At 44.3% G+C, this 22,642-nt stretch overlaps 1 protein-coding gene across 2 annotated transcripts in view; it reads left to right on the top strand.

The window, feature by feature from the left end:
• The first annotated feature begins 2,900 nt into the window (after positions 1-2,900).
• The window catches only part of LRP8 (LDL receptor related protein 8), a 193,239-nt gene continuing 173,497 nt past the window's right edge, over positions 2,901-22,642 (top strand). For both annotated transcript variants that reach the window (XM_086462093.1, XM_086462092.1), the window contains exons 1-2: positions 2,901-2,970; positions 3,804-3,923. In XM_086462093.1, coding sequence (XP_086318219.1) covers positions 2,901-2,970; positions 3,804-3,923 — 190 coding nt within the window. The remainder of the gene's footprint in view (positions 2,971-3,803; positions 3,924-22,642) is intronic.

Here is a 22,642-nt window from a genome sequence, read left to right as displayed (position 1 = left end):
AACAGCTTGAGCCTAATTCCTTATAAAAACTATACATAACAGCCAGCGGAGAAGCAGTCTACTATAGCAGGAGCCCTATACTAGCTTGAGAATAAATCTGGGTCCTCCTTACGCTACAGATGAAGCAAAAATAAGGAACATGTAGTTCAGCTCTGTGCTGGTCTTCTAAAAATCCTTAGGACAGCAAAGTTTGTTTATGTTACTTTTAAGCTGAAATATTGCCGTACCTGGCAATAGCACACATTCTGTGCTATACACCTGGAGCCAGTAAGGACCAAGCAGGGGTAGAGCAAAGTGAAGCAGAGGTACTTCACAACATGTAGAGCTGGGGAACTCCTTGCTTCAGGGTGTGACCCCTGCTAAAACTTCTACTTACATTGTGTTTGAAAAGGAACTAATAGTCATAAAAACTTATTCAGGACTATCTGAGTACAAAGACACTACCACTGGCTCAGTAAGTCCTCAAGCCACTAATGGCTGGAAGATAGGAAACGATTCTGGCCAAGCACTGCTCTGTGCTGGGTCTTACATTCACTCTCGGGCATCTGCTGTCAGTTGCAGCGTGGGTCAGAATGAGCTGGAGAGACCCTTGGTCTCACCTACCAAAACCAGTCTTGAGTTAGAAGACAGCCTGGCTTACGTGTGTCAAATCTATAAGCAAACTCAGTTGCCAACTAGCAAATGTAGTGTGTGAGCATGTATTTTGTATATAATGGTTACTCAGTGTTGCATGTTAGCTGTTGGAGACTTACTATTTGGCCAAATGTGTCTGTGCTGCTATTTTACAGATTTCCATGCAGTCTGAATAAAAGGAGCATGAGTTCCTGTTCCAGTTTCTGACTCAAGAGGTGAGCTCTGGGAAGAGACCCACTTTGGGAGGTAAATTAACAGTCTTAATTAAGCATCGGAACATAACGGATAAAACTAGATTTAATTTCTCTTTTACATACCAAACGGTTTCCCTTGCCCCATTTACTTCCTCTTTAGCACCTCTAGTTTCCTTCTTGCATCTGTGGTTCCTTGGAGACACACATGCCCACAAGATGGTACTAGGCTACAAGTATCCCCTGTGATGGCTGGTCACTGAAGGCTGTTGGAATTGCTGTTCATCAGGTGTCATCAGAGCAATTCACTCAAAAAAAAGCTTATTAATGTTGTTTTCTGTGAGAAGCATTCAGGCCAAATTATCTGTTTGGGGTTTTTTTAATAAAACAAAATTCTGATAGGAATCCTAGCAAATCACCACTGTGAGTGATGCTCCGCATGCTCACACCTGTTTCATACACCATTATTGCCTTTGGAGCCACTTCCAATTTAAACTGATTTTGGAAAGACAAGAATGAGGCCAGGAATTATAGTAGCTTTGTGAATCTGTGCTTTGGCGCATCTGAAAAAGAGAAATTTGACCTAATGTATCAGAAATACCTCATTTGCTTTAAGCAATTATTGTAATCTATCGCATTGTTCCAGACAACACAAATACGTACTACATTTTGCATGCTAAAAAATTGTTCAAAAAATCTTGAATTGTTAATACTCTATAAGCTGCTGGTGAAATCGCTCAATGATTAGCTCTTCTCTTCACGTGATTTAAATACATTAGTGACACTACTGACTAATGACTTGCAAAATTTTTGTTAAAGGCACAGGTGCATTTCTAAATGGCAGACAGTTCTGAAGTCAATGGCATTTCAAGGTTTGAAACTGAAAATTTTTATGACATTGGTTTATGTAAAATTAGGGCTTGGGTTTTTTTTAGTAACACTCCACATATAATCATGTTAATCCTGTTGTGATGTCAGATTCAAGTTACTCCTGAAAAATGTATTTTCATAATAAGATTACTGAAATACTCTTAACCCCGACTGGATGAACAATGCTGCAGCAGCATTAATTAAAGACAGTGAACTGCTTTCTCATCAGCATTCTGCGAATGGGAGCGATAAACACAGCCCCGGACGGCTTGTAAAACATGTCCTTTGTAGCTCCTGGTCAAACCACGTGTGCTTAAGCAGCAGCAAGGGCGAGCCGTCCCTGCGAAGGGAGGTTGCCACCTTTAGCGTACTTCGTACTTGTTCCACTAATTTGAGCACAATTAAGTGGAGGTGACCACATCACTATAGCCATGACGAAATCCTTCAGTGGGAGAGCTGAAGTAATGAGGAGAGCGCACAAGTTGTGACTCAAGGCCATTTAAAACAGTCCACGTGTTTAATTGACTCAATAAAATTAAGACCATGAATGAAGCCGGCGTTGTAAGCAGGCACACGGCGGGAGCTCACGACCAGAGGGCCGGGCCCTGTACGCAGGCCTGTCCATCTCCGCAGGAGCTCCAGGGTCACCGCAGCGTTCCTGGGCCCGCCCCGCTCCGCCGGGGCCCCTCAGCTGCTGGCTGCCCAGCACCGCCGGCCCGCCTGCCTGCAGGTGCCTTCACCTCCCAGGGCCGCGGCGGGACGTCGCCCCTCGCGAAGCGGCAGCAGGCGAGCCCGGCCGGCGGCGCGGCGACGGCCACCACCCTCCGCAGACAGGCCTGGAAACGCCCGCCCGAGCGCGGCGTGTGCCATCCGCGCGGCTTTCGGTGGCCGCCGCTGCGCGGGCGTGCCGAGGGACGCGTCCCGCAGGTGTCCGGCCCCGGCGGGAGGGACGCGCCCCGCAAGTGTCCGGCCCCGGCGGGAGGGGCGGGGACCGCTCCCCGCGGGGGCAGCGGCAGGCGGCGGCCGGGGCCGTGTCGAGCGGCGGCGCGCAGGGCCCGCCCAGCGGGGCGCGTCACGGCGCGGCGGCGGCGCGCGGCGCGGCGGGGGCGGCGCCGGCCGCAGTCGGCACGGGGCAGCGAGCGGCGCGCCGGCTGCGCGCACCCGGACACGGCGCGCTGCCACGGAGGGAGCGAGCGAGCGAGCACCATGTGCCGGCCAGCGCTCGCCCGGCTGCTGCTCCTCCAGCTGCTGCTGCTGAAGCTGCATCTCGGCAAAGGTGGGTCCGGCGCGGGACGGCCGCTCTCCCTCAGCGCCGGGGTGGCCGGCAAGTGCGCGCCTGGCCTCGGCGCTCCCGGGGAGGGGGCGAGCGTCCTGCCTGCCCGGGCACCCGCTCGCCGCGGTGCCCCGCGCGAGGGTCGGGACCTGCGGAGGGCCAGGCACGCTCGGGGGTTGCGACCTGCGGGGGCTGGGCACGCTCTTCAGCGAGCGAATGCAGCCCGACCGCTGGTGACAGGAGCTGCCACCTTTAATCCCTTTCTGAGGAGATTTGTGCCTCATCAAAGCAGCGTTGCACCGTGTCTGCAAAGCAGATTTGCTCCGTCGTGTCGTCGTCCCCCCCCCCGCCCTCAACTTTAGTTGGGTCAGTTCCCTTTTCCCGGGACGGCGCCGGTGCCCGTTACCCCCCGCGGCCCCAGGTATCTCTGCCTTTTCCCCGGTAACGGACGCGCAGGAGGTCCCAGCATCGGTATGCTTCACAATTTTTCTTTGTCTTTGGCATTTCGGGTTTAACCATCTTCTATTTCCAGGCTCCTTTCCCCCCGCCTTTAAAACAATGCGGGGAAGCACGGGAAAGGTCCCTTTTATCCCTGCACAAAGCATCTGCGGGATCATCGCCGTCCTCCCGCGGAGGCGCGTCTCCCCCAGCCCCGCACCGAGCCGCTCTGCCCTGGCGAGCCCAGCCCCAGCCCCCACCCTCGGCCGGCGGCTGCCGGCGCCCAGCCCGGCTTGTGCGCGGCCGGGGCCGGGCGGCGAGGCGGCCCCGGGATGCCTCCCGTCGCCCCGCCGTGGGAGCGCGTCCCGCTGACCCAGGCGCGGCCCCGTGTCTCGCAGGCGCCGTCAAGGAGTGCGAGGAGGACCAGTTCCAGTGCCGGAACGAGCGGTGCATCCCCGCCATCTGGAAATGCGACGAGGACGACGACTGCTCGGATAACAGCGACGAGGCGGATTGCCGTGAGTGTCCGTCCCTGGCACGGTGGGGCGGGGAGCTGGGGACGGGGGCCCTCCCCGCGCCCAGCCTGGAAGGGCGCGCTTCCCAGCTGCGCTGCGCCTCTTTTTTATGAATGAATGAATGAAGTCGCGCCGTCCCCGGCTCCGGCGCCGATTGGCTGCGGGGAGCAGCCGATCCGTGACGCGGCGGCCGGGCCCGCCGCGGGCTGCGCTTCGCGCCGCTGGGCAGCGGCTCCTGGCTGCTGGCTGCGGCCGGGCTGGCTCGGCCAGGGACACCCGGAGGGTGATGCGGCAGCGCTCAGCCGGCAGCTCGTTGCCCTCTCCGTGCCCGCTGTGAGGTTCCGTCCTCGCCCCCAGCAACGCTTCTGCTCGGAGCGTCTGAAGGGAACGGCGCAGTTTGTGTCCTCAGGGGAGTCGGGAGATGTTTAACCCCGGGGGCGTCCGTGCTCAGGGTCAGTGTCAGGTGCTCATGTGAAACGCCGCTTACTTTTAAACGTCCTGCGAGATGTGGGTTCGGTGAGTTTTGTGTTGAAATATCTGTTTGCAGTCATGGTGAGGAGAAGGGAGATGAACAGGTAGCACTGCTTGGCAGTGTCAGCCGCATAACATTGACTGACCCCCTGGTAGTGTAAGGGGAGAGAGAGCAAGGAGATCTGTATTTTCAGTCCTGAGAAGATGGCAGTCTTGCCTTCTCCTGTGGGGTGCCCCTGGTGCATGTGAGCTGCACTCAGTAAACTTTGGGTAGTTTGTAAGGCTGTGCTGTTATTACCTCTCTGTTATTTTGCTTACAGCTTCTGACAGCCTAGGAGAATTTGTCTCAACCGTGCAGTGTAAGAAGCATCTGTAAAAGAAGTTATGGAGCCTAAGTGTTAAAGAGAAGTATCTTTAATTTGTAGTTTTAAATTGCAAATATTGTAGCAAATACCACATCTCCTGAATGATCTCTGTAGGGTAATAGATGTTGAATATGCATCAGGTTATAATTCACTGAGTGAACTATTGAAAGTTCCTAGACCTGGGAGATGTATCAAGAAGAGAAGAGTCACTGGTTATGTGGTTTTCAGCGTTAACAGCCTGTCCTGTTAACAGCTTTGCTGATAAATATGTGTCAGGTGATATTCGGAGTAAAGCCTAAGTAGATTAGTTTAAGGAGAGCAGGGATCCCCGAACCCTTGTTCATGGGAAATGTCTTGATGTTGTGACATAAAACATAACATTTACTTCTGGTGCTTTTGTATTCAGAGGACTTGATAAGCTTTATATGTGCCTAAGTTTATGATCTGGGGACTTAGCAGCATTACTCAATTCAGATATAGAAATGGTTTATGCAGGAATTATATTGGCACTAGTTAGAGGCAACTTAGATTTGGAATGTTTCAAATTACAAAAGACTTGGGGAAGCCATGGCTGGCTGAGAACTAGCTTGCACTAGTATGTAGTCATAACCGGGCAAGTTTTCGCAGAAGTGTATGAGTTTCCAGAGAGAGACACTAATGTGTGGAAGTACTGGCAGTCTCTGAGCAGGTTGATAATGGTATTCTTGAAGCCTTCTATTTAAAAGTCCCTCTGTGCACGGTTGTACAAAGGCTGGGTGAGCTGCAGGTGACCTATGGGCTGTGCTCTGGGAACTGCTTTTTCAGAGGTTGGGGTTGTAGCTGCAGTAGCATCTTGAGGAGCAGATTCTGCACCCCACACTCTGCCTTGAAGAGTAGGTTTGTGGCCTGAGCTCCTTGCCTAGCACAAGTTAGTGGGTCAGTATCTGGACTGCTTTTTTATCTTTCCCTTTTCCTTGTGATCTGTCCTCCAAGCATTGTGTCAGAAAAGAGTGTGTAAAACAGCATCCTGTTGAGTATCAGCTCTGTGTCAATTGCGTTGTGTTAGAATGGTTAGGTGGGTAATTGCATCTGATTTAGATTTATTTCAGAGGGTTTTTACAGTTGCTGGGTTTGGGATGGTAAAAGCATGATGGCTAGATTGTGGTAGAATGGTGACTTTTGATATGTTAGGAAAAATAATTTTGGGGTATGGAGACATCAGGAAGAGTGCTTTAATCTGAACTTGGCATTTATTACTGATTGAGGAGCATACTACAGAAATTACTCATGGACTGTTAATTTAGTTCATATATATATATATTGAGTTTGCTTCTGCAAGCATTCTAAAAGACATTTAAATTGCATTTTTCACACACATTTTTCTTGCTTATATTGTTCTGAACACTGTTTTCTTTTAAAAATACGTACCTACGTACCACTTTTCAGGATATGTAGGTTTAGAGCTATACTCATTAGGTGGTAGAATATGTTCCATGTGGTTTTGCTTCTAGGTATCACTTCTGTTATCACTGTTGTAATAAACAGATACTTATTTAAGAACTACTTTATGAGTGTATGCAATTGAAGAAGCTGTTCTGGAAAACTCAGCATGCTGGAGTGGTGATGGAGAGGGAAAAGAATATGCAGGTAGCCAGCTGGTAATGAGTACTGATCTCGACCCTGATAACCCCTGTGATTACTTGCTGATGCATTTTTCCAGAGTTGATAACATTTGTAGTAGCTCATTGCTGCTTGTATATATCCTCCCTTGTTGAAGAGACAGGATGGTCTTCATCTGTGTTAAAGAACTGGTTTATGAAACAAGCTTGTCCTTGTGGTAGATGGTCTATATACACTGGAAGATTTTGTAACGAAGATTATCTTAAATAATTCTGGAAGGAGATAATTTTTCTGGCAGTACTCTGTGTCCTTTCTACGAGAAGTCAATTTTGTGTAAGACTGACATTATTGGGGTGTGGTGGGTTTTTTTTGAGTTTGGTGGGTTTTTTTTTGTTTGTTTGCTTCTTCCCCCCCTCCTCCCCGAGGCTTTTTTAAAGGAGTTTTAGACTCTGAGGAGAGCATCTCAGTAATCATCCTGTATCATCTTGGGATTTGCTTTCTGTTCAGTAATTCTCTTCTGTTGTGGTTGGTAGTTCAAGTTGTCTGCCACAGGATTGATTTGTAAGTTCATACGGCAAACATAGGAAGGAAAGTGTGAAAAAAGTACCGATCTCAGCTCTTACACAAATCAGATTACTCAGTAGTGGTTTGTAAGGTGAGTTAAGTTTATCCCAGGTTGCTCAATAACCTCATTCTTACAGGGCCAAATTCTTTCTTGGTATGTGGCAGTTGACTTTAGAGGTTTTACTTATGGGAAATGAATGAAATGAAAGGAATCCATTTTGGTTTTCTTCTTAAGGAGAAAAAAAAGCTGTTTAACACATTTTCTGAACTTTAGCTGATGTTGCTGATGAAGGCAGAATTTATGAGCTCTCTGGCCACATGGTTCGCTTGTGATAGCAGGCAGTGGAGACTAGGTGCATGTTAGAGAAATGGGATTTGTTGCTCACGCTGTTTGGATTGTCATGCATTTGTTGTTTTTGCAAGATACCTCACCGCAATACAGACTAGACTATGCATATCACTTTAGTTCAGTTTAAATTACCTTTACAATTTTAGCATACGCCAAGAAGCATCTTTAGAGTTGAAACTTCATGTCTCTTTGGTCTTCCTCGTTTGAATAATTATCAGTTCTGCATATGCTGCCTATTCCGTGTCTCATATTTCAATGTTACCAAGTTCTTTTAGTAATGTTGGTGATTTAAAACAGTCAAAGGGCCACAGAAAAAGTAGGTGACCCTTGCAGTATGAAGGCAAAGTGCTGAGGATTCAGGGAAGAGCAGGAAAATAGCGATTGCAGAAAATGCCTCGCTTGTTGGGGAAAGGTTAAAAAAGGACCAAATAGATGTAGGTAGCAGGTCAGTATGAATATAGTTACTGCCTTACAACAAGTAAAAGGAAACAAATCCTGGTAGCAAAAGAATGTAGCAAAGGAGGCTACCAGGAGGAAAGGAGATGGTGCTCACTTGTCTGCAGGGATGTGTCTTGTGAAGTGTTAAGAAGAGAGAAGGTGGTACTGATTTGTGCGCATGGTGGAATATATAAAGCTGTATAAAGATTGTTTAGATATAAAGATGCCTTTTTCCTGTCATGCTTCCAGGAAGTTATAGTATTTTACGGGAAAGAAAAGAAAAAGGGAGTGCAGAAGTTAGTTAAAGTGTTCCTGTTTATCTACTAAAAGGAAGCTAACCTTTCCTTTTAGTTTATCTACTAAAAGGAAAATAGTGAAAGTTATGGTGTTTGGACTGCTGGGGACATCAAGTCCTAAGCTCTGAAATTAGAAATCTTGTTTAGCTATTAGAGTTTAAATCTGTATGACTATTGACTCTGCTCTATGCAAAATTACTTGCTTGAGCTCAATCCAGTCTGCTTAGGCCTGACAAGACAAAACCCCAGTTGCTTGCATTGTTGTGATCTGCCCTATGTTATCCACACAATGAGGACAGGGCTCCAGGGCAGTTTTGAACATGATTTTTTAGATACGTTTTACTCCTTCCCTGTACAAGCAAGTGATGCTTTTTCCTCTCAGGAAACTCTGGAAAGTCAAGAGCTGAATTTTATAACCTATTTCAGAGAATGTTTGCAGGTCATCAAGACTTTTCCGTAAGAGTATAGCAGCGACATTATAAATAACCAAAGCTATGTTTATAGTGGGAAAAATGTCCATTTTTTGAGGCACAGTGTTTTGGTAAAGGATCGCTGCTTGCTGAGATAACTCGGAATGTAGGATACTGGGTTCTGTTCTATGTCTCCCTCAGGATAGGTGGACACTGCAGGGCCAGGTCAGCCTTGGGGCCTGCTGTGTGCCAGGGTGCCTGCTGCTATGTGACACGTTGCCCAGAATGGAAAATCCTAGAGAGCTGCTTGATGGGGGAGTGGCTCTTGGAGACTTTTTACCCAGTTTTGCAAGTTTATTCTTGCCTACCACTGCAGGAAGAACTTGCAAATTGCAGCCAGACACAGTATACTTGACACAAAATAAGAGCTCTTAGCTTGGTGGTTGTGTTTGACAGTGTTTTATTTTTCTGCTGCAAGTAAGGTTCACATTAGCTTAACCCAAACCTGAGAGTGGGCAAAAGAAGACCTTTGCTTAAATGTTTCACTGTTGATTAATCCTTGGATGTGGCAAAAAGCGTAGTTGCAAAAAGCAAGCAGTAGCTTAACCACTTTCCTAAAATGAAACACAAGCTGTAAGGCCATTTCAGCTTTGTAATACATGCCTGCAGGGGGACACAGCCAAATGCAGAATTACTATTTCTCTTTTAAAGCTCCATTTTTCATCTTTGTATTGGGATCCTTTCTGTGGTGTTGTTTTCTGGTGAGTTCTGTTCGTAGGGATATTTTATAGTGGACAGGATTGAGGCTGCCTCAGGTATGAGATGCAGTCTGAAGGGATTTGCTGTTACTACATGTGCAGAATTCAGGGTAAACACTTGGCATCAGCAAACTTCCCCCTGCCTCACCCCTTGCACTGCCTTGGGGCCACAGTATGTGACTGTATAACTGAGACACTCTTCCCTTGCTATCGGGAGGAAGAAGGACTGCTGTTCTCCTGCCAGCTTTGTCCGTAGAGAATCTGCAGAGAGTTTGACTCCTGCTGCCTATGTGAAAGCCCAGGAGGTAGCCTGATATTCTCCTTGCTTTTCAGTTCAAATTTCACTAGAGCTGGCATTTGGGAATAAAAATAGGCTCAAAAGCCTATTTGAGAACTAAAATCTGAATCCTGTGAGGAGTTAAATATGGCCTGAGTGGCTTTGAAATGAAGGAGTGTAATGGTGTATCAGGCTTGCAGGTTTTGGAACATGGCACAGTGAGACAGCAGGCATTCAGAATTGCCACATAGAGTCTATAACTTTTTTGTTCTCCATTATCTGCAAACTGATCTAGTGGAAGGTGTCCCTGCCCATGGTGGGGGGGTTGGAGCTAGATGATTTTTAAGGTCCCTTCCAACCCAAAGCATTCTGTGATTCTATGATCTGTTGCTCCAGTTTTTCATGTTCGGTGTTGAGACAGTATTCTCTGTGCTGCAATAGCTGCATGTTACTCTGAAGATACCTTTGTGATTTCGATAAGTGCATGTTACTATGTTGAGAGTTTTAGGTTTCCTTGACATGCATGTGGTCATACGCTCTTGATTATGTCAGTGATAGTTAAACTGAGTTGCATGGCGAGCTTGCATGCTTATCCCAAAACTGAAGCACTGGGAAGAGTGGTGCAGAGAGGCGGGGCTCGTTTGCTTGCCTGTTGCCTTCCTGTCCTGGTCTGTGCTGTGCTCTTGTACAAGCTAGGCTTAAAACCAGTTTACTGATCGCTTGTGTTCCACAGTGAATGTTTGCTTATCTTCCTTTTTCATTATCTTCTTCTTGTCTGTTCTGAGAAAACTAACTTGCATATTTTTTGGGTTTGGGTTATCTTCCCTGTGCTGTGTCTGTTATTTAGAAATCAAGCATTAAGTACATGTGGGAAACGCACCCTTCTCCATTTACCCATTCCTGGCCCATTCGCTTAAGGAGTTTTATCATCTCTAGGTACAAATTGCTTTCCAGGAGGTGGTGTTTTTCTATCGCTTTTGCTTGTGGTCTGGGAAAGAAAGAGACAGAGAACTGGAACAGGACACTGAGAAGACAGAAGAGGGAACTTGGGTGCAAGGGGTAGCCACTGGGGGCATTATGGCTACAGAGGGAAGAGAACTTGATTTTATGGAGTGCTGCTGTGCTATAGCAAGAAAGCACATGGGTTGCTCTAAATACAGTTACAGGAACAAGCTGCTCTGAAAAGCTTTCCTGAGGTCAAGGAGAATGTGAAGATTGAAAATAATGATGAACTTCGAGGAGGAAATTATGAAAGTGCAGTCAAAACTGACAGTGATTTGGTTTATTTATCAAAGAGCTCAGAGCTGTCATTTCAGAGGATATAAACGTATTGTATGTTGTGAACCAAGCTAGGCAAGCTTCATCCAGAGCATTTTAATGTATAAAAAGATGAAACAAAAGTCAATATAGACCAGTTCTGCTTTGTCTGCAGTGTTAGAGACCCAGGATTAGCACAGGTTTGAAATGTGATTTTGTTGGTTGATGTTGAAGTGGAAGATACTTACAATAACTTAGTATTAATCAGAAAATGTTTAGAGATTAATTCAAATGAACAAATTACAGTTATGAGGCTGGAGGAACCAAGTGTAACATGGTAACGATGTTTATCTGACACCTAGATGAAGAGAGCCCGTACTAGAAATAATGAGTTTTCTTGACTCCATTGTCCACCTAAAGGATGATTAACTCTAATGCCTGAAAACGTCTGACAATCATTGATTCTCTTAGCTGTTTCTAATAGAGCAGACACCCAGCTTTTGTTTCTGATAGCTTTTTAATGGCACCAGGGTTTTTTAATTCACTGGTGAATTTAACATATCTTTGGTGTGCCTCAGAAACTGTGATGTTGTATTAGAGATGTGGTAGACTTGATTTGGTGTCAAGTTCTCCTGGTCTTTGTACTGTTGCTTCTCTGATGGCCTTTTTCTGTCTACAACTTTTTACTTTACCCACAGCTTTTCCCTGGTAATTTCAAGATGTTCCCAAAGCATGTTACTGCTCAGCTCTGCTTTTCTGTGTCATTTCATGCCTTATAAAATGCTGTAAGATGTCAATTTTTCTTTCTTTGCTTTGCCCAGGAAAACAAATCAGTAAGCTGAGTTTGAGTGATGGGGATGAAGATTTGTGTTGCTGCTTGGTTTTTTTATGCAGTGGCAAGTCCTTGGTAGAAAAGCAGAATGCCTGCTCCAGTGTGCTCTGCTTCCAGTGCAGACAGCTGGTTCTAGCCAAAGGGAAGCCTACGATGTTTTACAGTTTTATGTGCGGGAAGTGTTGAAAATGCCGAGTGTAGTTTTTCTAACTCTCTGTTTCCTGTTAAAATTATTAATATTTAGATAGCCACAAGGGAAGAGGGGTAAAAGGCCCTGTGATAAAATTAATGCAGATTTTCTGCTCTGTGAGAAATCCTGGCTGAAATACAAGAAAGAACAAACTGATTAGACTTTAAAAGTTATAATAATGCTGTAAGCTAGTTGAAAAAAAATAAAACTAAACTCATTCAAACTGAAGTATTTTCAAAAGTCAGATTTTAACCTAAGAGAAGCCAGAAGATTTTTAAAGCAGGGCTGTGAGCTCCACATCTAGTGGTCTCTCAGGGTGAGATACATTCTGTCTTGCCCTAATAGTGATCGTACAATCACAGAATGGTTTGCATGGGAAGGGACCCCAAAGATCATCTAGTTCCAACCCCCCTGCCATGGCAGGGACACCTCCCACTAGACCAGGTTGCTCAAGGCTCCATCCAATGTGGTCTTAAACACTTCGAGGGATGGAGTATCCACAACTTCCTTAGGCAACCTGTTCCAGTGACTCACCACCCTCAGGGTGAAGAACTTTTTCCTTGTATCTAGTCTAAACCTGCCCTCTCCCAGCTTCCAACCATTACCCCTCGTCCTATCACTGCAGGCCCTTGTAAAAAGACCCTCCCCAGCCTTCTTGTAGGCCCCCTTCAGGTACTGGAAGGCTGCTATAAGATCTCCCCGGAGCCTTCTCTTTTCCAGGCTGGACAAGCCCGATGCCCTGATAGACTGTGGTTCTGCTCCTGGCAAGGGCTGTGACTTTCTCCCCAGAGCTGAGGCTGATCTGGCAGCCCTATGCCTTGCTCCTCATGAAGAGGTGAATAAATGGTGCTACAGCTGTTCTACAGGTTGCAGCTGGTCCTGAGCAACTCATGGTTGTACAAGTAGTCAGCAGCAAAGCTGAGAACAGAAATGAAGTCTCCTGCCTCCCAGTCCAGTGCTCAATATGCGCAACCATATTGCTTGCTGCAGAGGTGTCTGTTGGACAAGGGGAAGTGTTTCAATTTTTCCTCTAGGTTTCCTGGCTTTTTTCAGTCTAAGTTAAGACCTGGCGATCATTTTAACCTTAAAGTTGATGCCAAGAGCAAGTGTTAGAAACTAGGAGAAAACAGGATTCATAGTTGGCTTAGAGTAAGGCTGGTAGCCTTTGGGCTGCAGCCACGTAAAGTGAGCTTTATTGCCATTTTTTTTGCTTAGATGCTCTGTTTCTGATACATCAATATTATTTTTGCGTTATTAATATTTATTAAATGCTTGAGAGCATGTGTGGCACAGTACCAGGACCAGAGCAGTCAGGGACTCAGTTTCCATGGCAGCAGGAGCACAGTCCTGTACTTGCAGAACCAGAAGGACTCTTTTTGGCAACTGCTGTCTGTGCTGTGGTTACTTTTTCTTTTTAAAGATAGATATATAATTTAAAATCTAATTCATTAGTGCTGCAGAATCTTGTCCACCCTGGGTGAGAATTTTGCCTGCTGTAAGTTTCTTTATCTTTTCTGAAGTGGTAGCTTGGTTTCGGTAGCTTCTGTGGATGTGATTTCTTTTATTTGCAAAACACTGAAAGAGGGGAAAACAAGTGTGTTTAAAATCCATTGAAATAGATGGAAATTTCCTCTTGATTTTGGATAAATTGGAATTGTTATGTTGTAGACTTCTCTCACTTTTGAAGTAGCCTATGGCATAGTTTTACAAATTTAAAAAAAATAATTGTTGGAGAAAAACTGGTGTGTACAACTGACAGTAAACTCTTAACTGTCCTTTTTTTCCTCATTTAGATAACTGTTCAATTCCAGGTTTTAACTTTGTTTTGTATTTTAACTGTCCTTGTTTCATACTTTTTTTCACACTTGCTTCCTAGAGATGTAATGTGTAGTATGATGTACATTGAGGTGACATTTTGCTTCATTTCAAAGGGTGAATTGAAATTTTCTTTTGATCCCAAGTCTTGGTTCAGTTGCACATTACCCAGTAGTGGCTTTCTGTCTCATCTTTGCTTTCCATGTATAAAATTAATGTGATTAATTTCTTTGCTGGATTTTCAGGCTTTTTCTATTTTTTGTTGATCTAGATGTGTAAGGTTGCAGGTATCTTTCCAGATGTGTTGCATAGGTCTCCTATGATACCACCTGCTTGTCTCACTGATTTAGCAGTGACTGTATATCAGTAAGTCTTGCTGGATTTGCTGAACCTATTCCGTCCAGGTATGATGCTACTCTGTGTGATCCAGGGAGTAGTTAAGAGAGTAAAAATCAGCGATAGCAGAAGTGAATATAGTTGCATTGAGAATAAGAATTTCAGATGTAAACTTACAACTGTTCCTGTAGACTTCTCATCCTGAATCATGGTTGCATCTATGCAGCTACTTATAAACAGAGACAAATGCCCCAGTTTCTTTGATAACAAATGTCGTGTTGACTGATATAGGCCAAGAAATACACCTTCTGTCTCTGTAACTGAGTGGTTCTATTCTTGGTAGTGTAGCTGTGTTACGCTGATTACACATTTGTCATACAGTGGCTGGTTAGCAGTTTAGCTTTCTATAAATATTCATCATAGAAGTGGACTAGATACTATCTTACAGATGTGAAAACTGATGCTTAGAGAAGTTACCCTTTGCCCCAGGCTGTAGAGTGATTCAGCAACTCGTTGTGAACATTAGTGACTCATGAAGAATGTTCCAAATTTCTTGTTTTCTGGTCCATTATCGCATTGTTTTACACAGATAATCATGTTCTTTGGATGAAATGACTGCTCAAGGGCTTAGCTTTTGCCTTTGTCATATACGGTTTGTAAAATATTCCGAAAAATCCAAGTGTTGAGATAACTTGCTGTTTCAAAATTTTAGTGTTGGGTCAAGTGCAAGAAATACTTCAAATGGATCACTTCTTGTACTTAGTATCAAATACACACAAAATGCAGCTGTTTGAGGGGGAACATGGTATTTGTTTTTCTTTTCAAAATGGACTTCCTTCTTTTTGTGCATTCTAACATATCCTAAAGGATAGTAGAGTGCAGCCTGTATATGGGCAGTCATCACCGCAGCCACCTTTTCAGCTGTCCCAAAATCCCTGTTTTGAGACTGCACACAACAGGTGTTTTTATTGCTAAAGAAGCTCTTCCCATTTCATATGGGGACACCATCTCTCCAGATTTCCTTTACCTCCATGCCCACACCTTGCTGATACCTGAGCACTAACTATTGAAGTAATTTATCACTGGTGCACCCTTGCCTCAGTAAATTATTTGTAACATACCCTTGACTGGCAGGAACCAAGATGACAGGGCAAGTTTAATTTGTTGTTATGAATTTTATTGCAGCCTCTCTTTTCCTTCTTCCTTTCTTATGTAAAGCAATAAAGATACAATTTAGATTGCACAACTCTCAAGTTTGTGCAACAATATTCAATTCTGCTAGCTTGGTAAGTAGGGCTGCATCCTTGCCTTGGTGGCGGTAACGGGTAGCATTTAAATTAGCTGGGTGATCCTGTTGGGCTTGTTCTGCAACTTAGAAGGGGTAACCTACATGGGCACGGTTCTTTGGTGGATGATCAATAATGAGTTTCAAAGGGAAGCTGTGGAACAATCTCTGCCAGGATCACATTGGTGTATTGAAATTGCCCACTACATAAGTAATTGCGTTTGCTGGATGGTTTCTGTTCCCCTTTACACAAGACCTCTTTAATGCAGAATTGTGTCCTCTATTTTTTACAAAATAATGTGTTATGTATGTTTGCCCAAGGTGCCAATGCATGTTGATCCCTGAAGTTAAATAAGGATTAAGGAGCTGTGTTGACAGGTGGTGAAAAGAATCCATCCAGTTCTTGACTGGAGGGACTAAGATTGTGGCATGGCACTTCAAAGAGTGTGAGTGCGGAGCAGGGGAGAAATCCTGGGGCCTGCGATATGAATCCAGGCACCCTCTCCTAGAAGGAAATGATAAATAACGTAGTTAATTTTTCTTCATGGTTGTGGATGAGCATGTGCCTGAGCAATGTGGAGTCTTTCCGAGCCTTGCATGCAGCATTTCATATCCTTGATAGAATACTTTTTCTTCAAGTCCTTCTGCATGAGTTTAGCCGTTAATTCTCATGGTAGTGTTTCTCTGGGTGCCTGTTCTTAACAGCAATGCCCAAAGCCGTTGTTAACACCTTCTCTCTCGCTCAGGCATTGAAGGAGACTCTGCATAGCTTGGCTGAGAGCAGAAGGCAAGTCTTCACATTTGATTATGCACACCATCATGTGAATGCTGCCCGCCTTATTTTGTTCAAATACTTGCAGAAAGGATTAATAGCTTATGCAAAAAAAGCTGTACTTCAGCAGGCTAGAAGCTGCTAAGTTCACCCTGCCCAGATCCATTTAGTTCATTTACAATATTTTTAAACTTTGAGACTGAAATCCAGCTTGAGGCTGATAGGGTGACAGTGCTGGAGAGACCAGAGCAGACGTGGAGCTTCAAAACCTGCCTACTATTGACTCCAATTCAGTTCAGGGCAGCTGTGCACCAAATTGTTGGGCATACTGTGAAGTGATTGGCAAACGATAACCCAGAAGATGTGTGTTCACTGAACAAAAGCCATCACCTGTCACTAAGCAGTTCTGATCCTCCAGCTTTCAAGGTCAGGACTGAGATACTCGGCACCATGGGAAATGCTGCATTCCTGCAGTAAGAGTCAGATTTGTGCTGGGGTTTACAGGGTCATCTGCTTACAGGGTTGTTGCCTGGCAGCCTCATCTCTTCCTGCTCAGCACACTGTAGGAGTGTTTCAAGAAAACTTGAAACCAAATTATCCTTTTGGGACACTGTTTCTTTCCTTCCTTTTCTGTGTAAGCTGGATAGCTGTCAGTGGGTTGTCCATAATAGTAAGGGTTGAGCAGTGATCTTTGTTACTTACAGGTTCCTTTTCTGTACCATGTTGTGCAGGCCTGATTATCATATCACAGGGTTAATTTTAGAGTGCAAAAAAGATGCTTCTCTGGCAGTGAAAACCACAGAGGGGGAGGAAGGCAGCCAAGTACAGACCTAATTTGCCCCCTTCCCACAAGAATTTCTTTTTTTCTTTCTGTGGGGGAGTGTGAGTTTGAATGTGGCATTAGAAACATATTCAATGAGTGGTTTAGGGCAGAATCTTGATGTATTGTTTTGAATAGGGTTTTCTCCCTGCTACTTACTGAAATCTTGTGGGATTAGGTTTCTTGAGGGAAAGAACAAGCCTGATGAGACCTAGAGCAACAAACAAAAATTCCCTAAAGCTTTTCTTTAAAAAGTATGGTCATTTTTTGTTACTGTGGCACACCTGAAAGCTGGTGTCCTCTCTCCCTGAGCTGGTTGGAGTGAATTTCCTGTAGACGAAGATTTTGGTGCTTGCCCTTTAACATAGAAAAAGGGCATGTGTAAATGTAATTTTTTTCTACAGTAATCAGTTGTGATTATCTGTTATGGTGTTAGGTTTTTTCCTCTGTTTTTATAATAGCAGAGGTCTCTACAGGAGTTTGACATATAAGAATGATGCAAGTTTCACTGTCTTATGTTGGATAAATTCTCATCAATAGATGGGAAGGAAAAGATTCATACCTGTTAGTGCTGTGTGTCAGTGAGACAGTTAGATTTCTTGTTGGATATCAGTTGAAAGATCGAGAATCTCATTTCATTCTGAATTGTTAGAAATCAAAATAATAAACAATGAGTATCTTGGGATTTGGGGAAGATATGTGCTATGCGTTCTGCTCTAATTGTTATATTTGGTGGGGTTTCCTTTTTACTTTAATCTAGGGACAGTACCATTCCCTGAATTTGAAATGTGAAGAAATAAAATATCTTGTCTGCATGATGGCTCAGCCTGATCTTGCTGCTGCAGAAGTCTCTGAGGAAATGCTGATCTGTTATTTCAGATTGCTTACTAACAACTTGGCCCTGTAGCTTCACAGCACAAGGCTGACCTTCTGCCTGCTGGTGTAGTTGTGTTGAGCTTGGCACCTCTTAGCTGGGAAAAAGGCTGCTGTGGGCCCAGAACGGCTGAAAGGAGACAGGTTTGCATCGTCCATGAGTGTTCTGCTGAGAGAAATGTCTTGGTGGCCTTGCTGTGCCTGTGGGGCTGTAGCTGTGCTGGCAGGGGCTCCTCCAGCATACACAGGGCCACCGTCTCCCGTCCAGGCAGAGTTTCACCTGAGGTGAGCCTTGTGAAATAATGGTCGGGAGAGCAATGTTGTCAGACAGATAGGTTGGATAAAACATCACATTTTTAAGTGATGTTTCAAGGGGTCTTTTGTCCTCCACAGTTGTAAACAGTCACAGCTGACACTGAGGAACCTTTCCAAACCCAAAAAATCGATGTTTTCAGTCCTGTTTCATTCACAAAAATGTTTCTTTTAGCCTCCAGAAGTGCATGGAGCATCATCGTGGACCTACAGAAAATCAAGGTCCAGTCCTAGTCATTGATACATGCTTTGTAATGGTAGAGATTGGTGGTTTCTGCAGTGCTGCAGACAGGAATAATGGTGAGCAGGAGGAAGAGCAGGCTTGCTGGGGAGATACTATGTTTGATGACTACTCCTTGATGACAGTCGAGTTGTCACTTCCCACCTAGTTATGTGCAGAGTAGGCTTGATGAGGGGGGCAGCAATTTCTGGACTTGGACCACTGTTTTGCTCCAGGTGCGGATTAACTCTACAGTAATTCTGTCTTGGAAAAGAAAGTACAGTTTCATTCCATTGTGTGAGGACTTGCCATAGGCAAGCCATGAAAATAGAAATCATCTGTATTTTATTGACTGTTCATTCAGTCTGTATCTAGTCCTTCTTTTGCCTGTGTTCTCCAGTGTCCTGCTGAAGGGAAGATCAATCACAGGCGTACTTTAATTGTGATATACCTAGTTGAAGAATGATCTGGCTTTCAGTTTGGAGACTGTAAAATTGCTCCCTCACCTGCTAGTATGCTGGTTTGTCAGCATTTATAGCTCTGCTCTTTTGTGGAAGGGACTAAGCTTACTCCAACAGATGGTATGTTATTCCTACAGCTAAAGCGATTCTTCATGTGCTAATCCTCAGGTCTCTCTGCTTTTTGGAGCAGAAAGACCCAGAGTTCTCAGTGTGGTATGGGTGTAGTGCATAGGTCTGAAATTTACCACAGGAAGGCTAAAAAAGCAGGGAATCACGAGTGTTGACATAGTATTCAAGTTGTATTGAGAGCTGTAAAATCCTCACAGTTGCTTTGACTTGCCAGTGCCTTTGGTGTTCAACCTGCTCTAGACAATGAACGTAGCAGCAGCTAAGGTTTGTCCCAGCTTGGTCCAGAGTTTACAGTCTTATCTGTCACAGTAGGGATGGACCTGAGGGAGACGAGCAGTGTTTCTCAGTCCCACAAAGTTGTGTGCAGGCTGTGCTCCTACCACCACTTGGGTTGAGTATCCCCAGTTGAACCTCCTTGTCCTCCCTGACAGTCTTGTATCCTGGCCTGAATACGGCTTGGAAAGCCTCAGTATTACTACTTTAATCCACTTGCTTATGAAAAAAACTTTAAGGTCATATTCTGTTTTAGATATTGTGCAATATATTCAACTGACAAAAAAACCCTAAAAACCCACCCCAAACCCTGAACCATTTGGAGAGGCAGTTTCTCCTGCTAAGCTGCAAACTATTAGATTGCACAGCAGAAGTCTCGGTGAGTTCAAAGAGAGTTTATTGTTGCTGTGTATTTAGTGAGTCATTGTAAACCTCTCAAATTCTGTTACGTCAGTATTATAACTTACATCCTGCTTTTTCAGTAGCCATTCCTCAGCTAATATTAATAGCATTTTCCTATAATATGTAGATAATAAAACACTTCCAGAGTATTAGATTTTTAGTTTGACTGCAGAAAATGGCCTGGAAGAACTGTCAAATGTGAATAGGCACTCTACATTTCCATCCCTCATGTGCACTTGTGTGTAATCTTGATGGAGATTTGTTTTGATGAGCTTTTGTCAGGTTGGACTTTTGTTTCAACAACATTATGTCTGAATAAGTGAGTCAAATAAACTGCCTTCGCGTTTTCCAGCATGCTGTCTCTCCTTCAGCTGAAGTGCAGGCAACCGTGGTTCAGTCCTGCTGAATCTATTGTATTACAAAGTTTTTTCTAGGAAGGTGGCTAGAGAGTAAAATTGTACTGCTCTTGCAAGGATCCTTGTATCAGAGAATGTTGCTCATGAAGGCTTCATGCAGTCTCTCTGGGGACAACATTCAGGCGACAACACGTGAGTGAGAGCCAGGCCTGCCGAAGGGTGACAAAGCAGCCACTGGCTGTGGGATTTGGGTGCTTTGGACAGTTATGTTTGCAGTTCTCCACTGGAGAGGTGCCTCCCTCTGCAGAGAGCTTGTAGCGTGAACTTGCCTGATTGGGCTCAGACACTGGAAGACAAGGGAAACCTGAAGAGAAATGAAATGTCACTAGGGCTGAGAATGAAACCCCTGTGCAAAGTCTGGTGAGCTAGCTGGAAACTCAGCCATGCCTGAGCTTCTTGGTTTTAATAAACAGATCTTGTGTGATGCCTGTTGAGAAAATATGCCTAACTTGGAGAACACATAAGGGGCAGAAAGAGGATGTGATGGGAAAAGCAGGCTGAAAGCTTGACAAAACATGTCCCTGTTTCAACAGGCTCTGTGGCAGGCTCTTCCCTCCTCACCCAAAGAAACTGTGTAAACTTAACCTCAAGTGTCATCAGAGGAAGTCCTCATCTGGAAATGGAAGAGCTGTTCAGGCCTGTTCGTGCCTTAACCTCAGATTGCTGACAATAGTTGTGATGCTGTGTTCTGCATCACGTAGACGTCAGCAGTTCTTTGGGAGTGGATAACTCCCTCCCGGCATCAGATGATGCTAGTTTGATCCTAGCTGTCATGCTGTAAAGGTGAGTGGCTTTCCTCATCTCGTGACCGAATCTGATGGGGTCACAGCACAGTTACTGGAACTTGCCAAGCAGCAGATACACAACAGGAAAACAGGAGACCTTTGCATTCATTTATTGTTGCTATTTCCTGATGAACTGGCTTTGTATATGGAAAACTACCACTGTCAATGCAGAGAACTGGAAGGGTGTGACTGCATGTCCATAAGGTGTTTTTCTGCTGCAGTAAGTAGCAATAGGAAAATAAAAATGCCTACCTTACACTTTTGACTATTAGTGGGGCAGATAGGCCCCCAAAGTAATATTTAGGTTATTCAGTAAATGCTCTGGTTTTTGAAACGAAAACAAGAAGTCTCATTATAGCCATCAAGAGATGCAGGGTACTTGACTCTATTAAAATGTGGACTGTTTATTCAGGCAGGGGCAGGGACTTGGTATAAAATACCTTTTTATTTTATATTGGTGCCTTTCTAAGTTTGCATTGACAAGCCCCTTCAGCTCTCATTTTCCCTTGTTAGATAGGAAAATGGTTTGGCTTTATTTTTGTAAAATAGTGCAATCAATATATGGTCAAAAGAGTGGAATAGGAGCTTGGTATTGCTATTTAGCTAAATGTGTGTGCTTGCAAACAAAATCTGCGAATTGGCATTTGGTCAAGAGAAGCAGCTTTCAAGTTTAGAAGGATGGACTTCTGAATCCAGTAAGAATACTGAATGCAACCCAGATGGCATCCTGGAGAGAAGTTTTGTGGCATTAATTAGCTTGTAGGTGACCATGCTTCTAGCCAACTGCGAGTTATTTGGCAGCTTGCCACTTGACTGTTAGTGAATATTCAAGAGCAAGGAGATGAAATAGAGTTCCTGAGAGACAAAGAGAGAGATGTCTTCACTTGAGAAAAGAGATTTGTGGATACTGTTTCTTAAATGATTTAAGCTGTCTGCTCTTGTACATCCATGTATCTCAGCCTCATTTATATACATTTCTTTGCCAGATTTGTAAAATAAACCCATTTAAAACGTCTCTCAAATTTCACATGTGATTTGTTCTCAGGAAGGAACCTGCAAATAAAAGGGCCACCAGTAGCGGGACCAGTGCCCTTGTAGAAGGTGAGCTTAATTTAGCATTTGCTTCTGGAAATGATGTTCTTACCTAGATTGTAGGAGCTGGGTATTTCTGCTGCAGGTTAAGGCTAAATGAAGTTGTCACACTCTGGACTCAAAAGGAGCTGCCAAATATCTGAAAAACTGTCTGTGTTTTAGTACATTATCGTACCACAGTTTCGTGTCATCCCACTGAGAACTGAATCTAAAGAGCAGTAAGAGTAAACACGCATTATGGGATACCTGTGGGAATGTGACTTACCTGATTTGGGTCAGTTTTTGTTGTCTTACAGAATGTGCAGCAGCTTACAGAAATATTTCTGCATGGTTTTCGTGTTTGGTTTTTTTTTTTTTTAAAGTCTATTTTAAAGGGACTTAAAATCATCTCCATGTCTCAGGTGCTAACATTTCAGATGGCTTTTGCATCTGTGCAGAAAGGGGTAATTAGGTTTTTAGAGCAGATGTTCTGGAAGCCTGCACTGCAGTATGCCTGGCTGTTTCTGGCTACAAAGATTTACTCCTGGGTACAGTTGATTTCTTTTGATGTAGAAGAATGGCAAATTCCCAAACAGTCTTCTGTATCCAGTAAGGACTTCAAGATCTCATACCATATTGAATCAGTAAATGCTTCACGAAGAGCTTTAGAAAGGAACAGTTTTGCTCCCAAGAATTTATTTCATCTGCTTAGTACTGAGTTTTTACTCTGCACTGAAATGTGTTGTGGCTTTTTCAAAATGAGCAGAAGTGTTTGTGAAGCAGTAATGGTGGTGAGATTTTTCACTCCGTTCTCCTGAGGCATAACAATTTAAAAAAAAAAAAAAAGCCTCCAGGGAAAGTAGAATTATACCATTATTCCAGAATTGCATTCTGTTGTGTGCTACTGTACTGCCTGTTGGAGGAAGAAATGGAATTTTGCAAATAG

Source organism: Leptosomus discolor, chromosome 3 (assembly GCF_034619465.1).
Source record: "Leptosomus discolor isolate bLepDis1 chromosome 3, bLepDis1.hap2, whole genome shotgun sequence".
In the NCBI taxonomy this organism is placed as follows: domain Eukaryota; kingdom Metazoa; phylum Chordata; class Aves; order Leptosomiformes; family Leptosomidae; genus Leptosomus; species Leptosomus discolor.
The sequence above is the reverse complement of the archived record's forward strand: the minus strand, read 5'-3'. Positions and strand labels throughout refer to the sequence as shown.